The 5,910-nt window shown below is 41.9% G+C and overlaps 1 protein-coding gene across 1 annotated transcript in view; it reads left to right on the top strand.

Moving 5' to 3' along the window:
• SPPL3 (signal peptide peptidase like 3) overlaps window positions 1-5,396 on the top strand; it is a 23,577-nt gene extending 18,181 nt beyond the window's left edge. The window contains exons 7-10 of the mRNA XM_014307219.2: window positions 558-721; window positions 2,027-2,226; window positions 3,263-3,372; window positions 4,091-5,396. Of these exons, the coding sequence (XP_014162694.1) occupies window positions 558-721; window positions 2,027-2,226; window positions 3,263-3,372; window positions 4,091-4,162 (546 nt within the window). The 3' untranslated portion in view covers window positions 4,163-5,396. The remainder of the gene's footprint in view (window positions 1-557; window positions 722-2,026; window positions 2,227-3,262; window positions 3,373-4,090) is intronic.
• The last annotated feature ends 514 nt before the right edge of the window (window positions 5,397-5,910 follow it).

Here is a 5,910-nt window from a genome sequence, read left to right as displayed (position 1 = left end):
CATTGGATTTACAGCCAGACAGGTTGGCATAAAAATCTTAGTGCACTTCTACAAGAAACCTGACAGGATGTGTTCTGTAATAGCAAGAGGGGTTTGTTTTACCTTTGCATAACACCAAGCTCTGATCAGGGCAGCACCCACTGACTGCTCTGGCAAACAGAGATTTCAGTGGGATGGGCTGTAGCATAAAAGCCTGTTGGAGACAAGGGCTGCCTCATTCCATTTATGAGTGAGCACCAGGCTCACCTTTTCTCTGTTCTGCAGATTCCTTCCATTTTCATGATGCTGTTATCTGCATTTGTCATCCCACACTATCTGCTTGTTGTCCAGACAGATTCTTTGCCAAAGAATCAATATCTTGATATCAAAAAGTATATTCTGGTTATTCTTGAGGATTAATAGTGTAAAAAGGTCTGTCTGAATTTTTGAAATACATTTTGCCTTCTATCATCATAAGGAAAATAGCCTTTATTTTCTTGAGTAGCAAAGCAAAAATACATTCAGCTTGAGTTGCTGTGTAATTGCAGTTTGTAACTTCTGATTACCTCGCTCTGTAGGTCTTTTTTTCTGCCTACATCTTTAACAGCAATGTTATGGTGAAAGTGGCCACACAACCAGCTGACAACCCCCTGGATGTGTTATCCCGGAAACTTCACCTGGGACCAAATGTGGGCAGGGATGTTCCCCGTCTGTCACTGCCCGGCAAACTTGTATTCCCAAGGTAAAAGCTTCTGCTGCTGTAGTACCTGAGAAATGTTTTCCCTCCATACACTTAGCAGTACTAATTCTGTTGGAAAATCCCTGTTGAGTCATTCCCTCTTCATGCTGAAGAGGAATATGGTGAGCAGTGAGGATTGGACACTTTGCTGATTCATGGAGAAAGGACCTGTCTGGGGTAAAAGGTGCCCTGTTCAGAGCAGGACGCACTTCTCGAAATTTGGGAGAGTTCTGCAGCCTGATGATTGCTAGTGTGACCTCACACTTAAAAGCAGAAGAGATGAGGTTGATTATAACATCAGAGCAGTCTGAATTCCTGTGTAATTGCAGATCATTGGGAAGGGATTGGAAACTGATCTAAGCAAGGATGGCTTACAAGCAAGCACAGTGCAGAAAGGAGATTATTCCACATGTCCCTGCTGCAGGGGTTCCCTGGTGGCTCACATCTGTAAGCAGACACGCTCAGGGCCTGGTGGGGCAGCAAGCTCAGTGCAGCAGCAGCAGGCAGGAAGTTTTGTTGGGGTATTACTCTGTTCTTGTTTCTTTAGATGTTGGCATGCTGAAATTACAGAGATTAGGAGTTGATTGTCTGCAGCGATAAAACCAAATTTGTTCACTTTGTCAACTTTGTGACATGAAATCAAAAAGTTGACAAAATGAACAATTTTTCATGAAAAATATCTTGAATTTAAGATAATGGATGGTTTTAGTTCTTAATCTTTTTCACAAGACTCTTTTCTGGGGATCTGGCAAGACTAGTTTTCTGTTTTGTCTGAATGTCCAAAGTGGGTGCACTGCCTTGTTTTAGATGTGATGCACAGGGATGAAGATGCACTTCAGTGGTAATGAACAGTCAGATCAAAGGGCCAGCTGGTCCCTCCCATCAGTGCTGAGGAGGGAGAGGACTGAAATACTGGGCCAATGGATCTGTTTCATTGAGTGATTTAAGGGCAAAAGCAGCTTAAACACTACTGGGAGAAGGAAACTGGTTTGGAGCAATGTCATCTCTGGATACAGAATTATTTTCATTTTATATTCATTATTAACAATTTTATAAGTTATTTGATTATTAAAATAATTTTACAATAAAATTATTAATAATATTAATATTTTATTATATATTTATTCTTAATAATATTATTATTATATAAAAGCAAATGGGTTTGTGAAAGCTGAGGTGGTGAAGAAATCGCTGAGGAAAACCTCATTAGCCAGCAATGTACAAGTTTGCCGGTAGAAAGAGGGGCTGTGCCAAATGAAGCTCAAAACCTTTTGTTTGGCCATGAACTCAATTCCAGTTCCTCTTCAGTTCCACAGGCAGCCACTTCTCCATGCTGGGGATTGGAGATATTGTGATGCCAGGGCTTCTGCTCTGCTTCGTCCTGCGTTATGATAACTACAAAAAACAAGCCAACAGCGATTCCTGCGGCGCCCCAGGACCAGGGAACATCTCTGGGCGGATGCAGAAGGTCTCTTACTTTCACTGCACACTTATTGGCTATTTTGTAGGTGAGTAATTAGTTCAATATTAAGAGCTGCCTAAGTGAGCAGATGTGGGATTATTGTAGTAGGTTTAAAAGATGATGAAAGCAAGTGTAAAGAGGCTTTGAGAGGCTGCTTGGTTATGTTCTTTTTAATCCTCCTCTCTTTGCGTTTATTGGCATGGTCTAGGGAGAAAAGCCCTTCTATAATCTTCAAGATTTTTTTTTGTGTTGTATTTTATTTAGAAGATGAAAGAGAATATCAGTGTGCTTTTGTTAGCAGTTACACTTAGCTTCACTGGCATAAAAAGTGTCATAGCTAATACCTGAGTGATGGAAAAAATCTGGAAGTTTGCAGATGAATTATGCTGTGCATAGTACGTAGCAAATTTAAGCAATTCACCTAGGCAGTTCCTGTATTTTTGTATTCTGATCCTGACATAGTAGTACATGGAGAAAATCATCAATAGGTACAACTGGAATGCTGTTTATAATTTGCTGTAGCCAGCTCTTTCCTGCCTAATATAAAATAGGCTTTTCCCTCCAGTCAGGGCATGCATGTGCATATCCTGACCTCCCACAGCCCTTCTGAGACTGAAAGATAATTTCCTACCAATAGCCTTCCTTCCCCCACACCTCGATTTTTCCCCCTACATTCCCTTCTGGCAAGTGTCCAGGAAATTCATTCCTGATGTGTACAGCCCTTCCTCTGAGCCCCGACAGCTCAGGTCAGGAGCCACAGACCAACAGTCTCAAGAGCAGCATTGCAGTGCAATACAATCAGCTTCCCCCTTCACCTTTTGTTTTATTTTGTCTGAATAATTCTTGACTTAAGTCTGAGATTCAAAACTGGACCAAATGGCTCAACACAGCCCAATACTAAAATAGAATAATTTTTCACTGTTTTGTTTGTTTCAACTGCATTCAGGGAAAGCAAAGCACAGAGAAGTAACTTTTCCTCACCTGTCTCTCAGAAAGGGGGTGAAGGAAGCCTCAGTGGATGCAATGCTGAGAACATCCACCTGCAACCTGAAGATATTTATAGTGACTTTCTTCTCTTACAGGTTTATTAACTGCAACAGTAGCTTCTCGTATTCACCGGGCAGCCCAGCCTGCCCTGCTCTATTTGGTACCATTCACTTTATTGCCACTCCTCACCATGGCCTATTTAAAGGTAAGAGGGGAGGACACGTGGGCAGCTCTGGGCCAGCTGGCAGCAGGGGCAGTGTCCTTGCACTGGGCAGCAGCTCTCAGGGGGAGGATGTGTGTCCCTGGCAGCCCTGGCCCAGCACAGAATAACCACTGCCATGTCGGGTCACTCTTCATTTCAAAGGACAGAGCAGCTGAGAGATGAGTTCCTGAAATAGAAGATCATTAATGCACATAAACTACCAATAGTTCTAATGTAAATAAATTCTGAAATATTAAATTTTCTTTTAATTGAATACGTGAATTTGTCCTTGTCCTGTTGGTCATGAAATGCCACATGCACAAAGTTTGAACAGTGATTGGATAGGCAGAACCTTGCTTGCCTCGTCCCAGTCACCTGTTCTGAACAGACATTGTAAAATTTACTTTTCCTCTTCCAGGGCTGTTGTTGAAGCACACATCTAGCACTCTGCAGAGCAGAACATAAGAAAGGGCAGGATTTTCTTAAGTAATTATTTCCTTCCCATCAGAAACCTATTTTGGGTATATCTGCTCTAAAAGTAAGACATTCTGGCCTGACAGGGAAAGGATTTATTTTTACCGTCTTCATTGTAATTTGTAAAACAGGTGAAGAATAGATTTGCTCTAAGATGTGTTTGCAATTCTGTGTGCGTTTTAGAAAGTGAATTCTAAGCAGAGTTGAGTGTTTCTGAGGGCACTGTTTGTGCTGTTTCCCTGCCTAGGGCGATCTACGCCGCATGTGGTCTGAGCCTTTCCACTCCAAGTCCAGCAGCTCCCGTTTCCTGGAAGTATGATGGAACAGAGAGGAAGTGACCTGAACTTCTGCCTTGGTCCTTTTCACTTTAACTTGTGGCTTTGTTGTCTCCTAAGCTGGACTGGCTGGTACTTGGGAAGGTACCAGCGATGGGACACGTATGAAAGGACTTTGTATTAAAGGAGGGAAAGAAACAAAAGCTGAAATCCCAGAGCTCCGTGTGACTCCGTATCTCCCTGCAGATGTGGAACTGGGGACCCTTTGTGCAACTGCAGCCACTTTCCTCTTTTCCTCACTCGGATGGATTAGTACCAGACTATTACCTTTGTGAGAGAGGAAGAGACAGACTTGAAACTAAAAACGGCTTGAAGTCGTTCAAAAACTTGTGAACACTAAACACAAAAACAGTTCAGCAAACTGAGGCTTCTTCAGAGAACCCCTCGTGGACATTGGGACCAGTTTCCTGCGGGACTTCGGTTTTGAAAAGAACTGAGACAGAAGGTCTTCTGTCACAATATTGGGTTTTTTTGATTTATTAAATATTTCCTGTGGTGTGAGGTTACTTATTAAATCCACAGACATTGAGTGACTTCTTGCAGTATACATATAAAATTTGTTGTAACAAGTTACATTTCCACCCAGATGTCATATTGCAGTGAAAAAGGGCACGATTTTTATACATATATATATACACACATATAGATATATATATGAATAAATAAAAAGGAAAACCTGCTAAGATCATGCTGTGTAGCAGACAGGGGCTTGCTGTAATTTTTAGCATGTAGTGCAGTTACTCTGGCTTTATGTATATGGATCTACAATGAGCTGCTGTTTTTCCCCCCTCCTACAACTGAACCTGCAGTTTAAAACCAAGTGTAGTATTTGTACTGGTTGTACCATGGACTTTAGGGGATATTTGATTTGATCAATGTAGCAAACTAGGGAAGAAAAAAGTTCAAATCCAGCCCTGTGTGTCTGAGGGGGGAGGAGGTGGGGGTGTCTTTTTTCTTTTTTTTTTTCTCCTTTTTTTTGATATTTTTTTTTTTTACAAACAGCTCCCTTGCAGGTTTTTAGTAGTTCCTTCTTGACCAGTGCATGTATTATAGCAGCAATTGTCTTTGTGCTTTCTGATCATAGTAATGTATCACTTGTAAATACATTTTTTCTATTTTCTATTTTTTTGTATTTTTTGCATTTTGTTTCATTAGTGTGCTGTATTTTTCCATGCCCCTGCCCCTCAAAGAAAAAAAAAAGAAAAAAGAAAAACTGTCCTTTACTGTTGTGACTGGTTGGAATTTGTGAGTTGACTGCTTTCTACCTCTAGCCTGTTCAAATGTGGATTTTATTCTTTCTTCTTTAAAACCAGCAGTTCCAGTTGTTATTTTATTGACTGAAAGGTTTCCCTGAGGTAACTAAACTTTCTTCCTTTCAAGTACTGTGCCAAGTGGGGTTTGGGGAGCTCTCCTGAGAGCTCCCAGCTCTTGTTAGGTGACAGATGCTGGGAAATGTCAGTCCGTGGGAGGAGGAGAAATGTTGGAGACTGACTCTGAGCACTGAGGTGACTTTGGGACTGGTTTTGTTCCAGGTAAGGGAGGGGTTGGTCAAACACCTGAAGCTCTCAGCACTGTCGGGTGGTACAAGAAGAGCCATATTGGACATGGCAGGAATTGTCCAGGCACGTGTGCTGTGTCATTAATGAACCCCTTCCTCTGTTCTCAGGCAGGTCTGGCACGGGTGGCAGAGGGCCTGATGCCTCTGAGCTGGCTGGGATGCACCTCCAGGACA

This window comes from Geospiza fortis, unplaced genomic scaffold, assembly GCF_000277835.1.
Source record: "Geospiza fortis unplaced genomic scaffold, GeoFor_1.0 scaffold408, whole genome shotgun sequence".
NCBI lineage: Eukaryota > Metazoa > Chordata > Aves > Passeriformes > Thraupidae > Geospiza > Geospiza fortis.
Note: the sequence above shows the minus strand (reverse complement) of the source record. Positions and strands in the feature narration are given on the sequence as shown.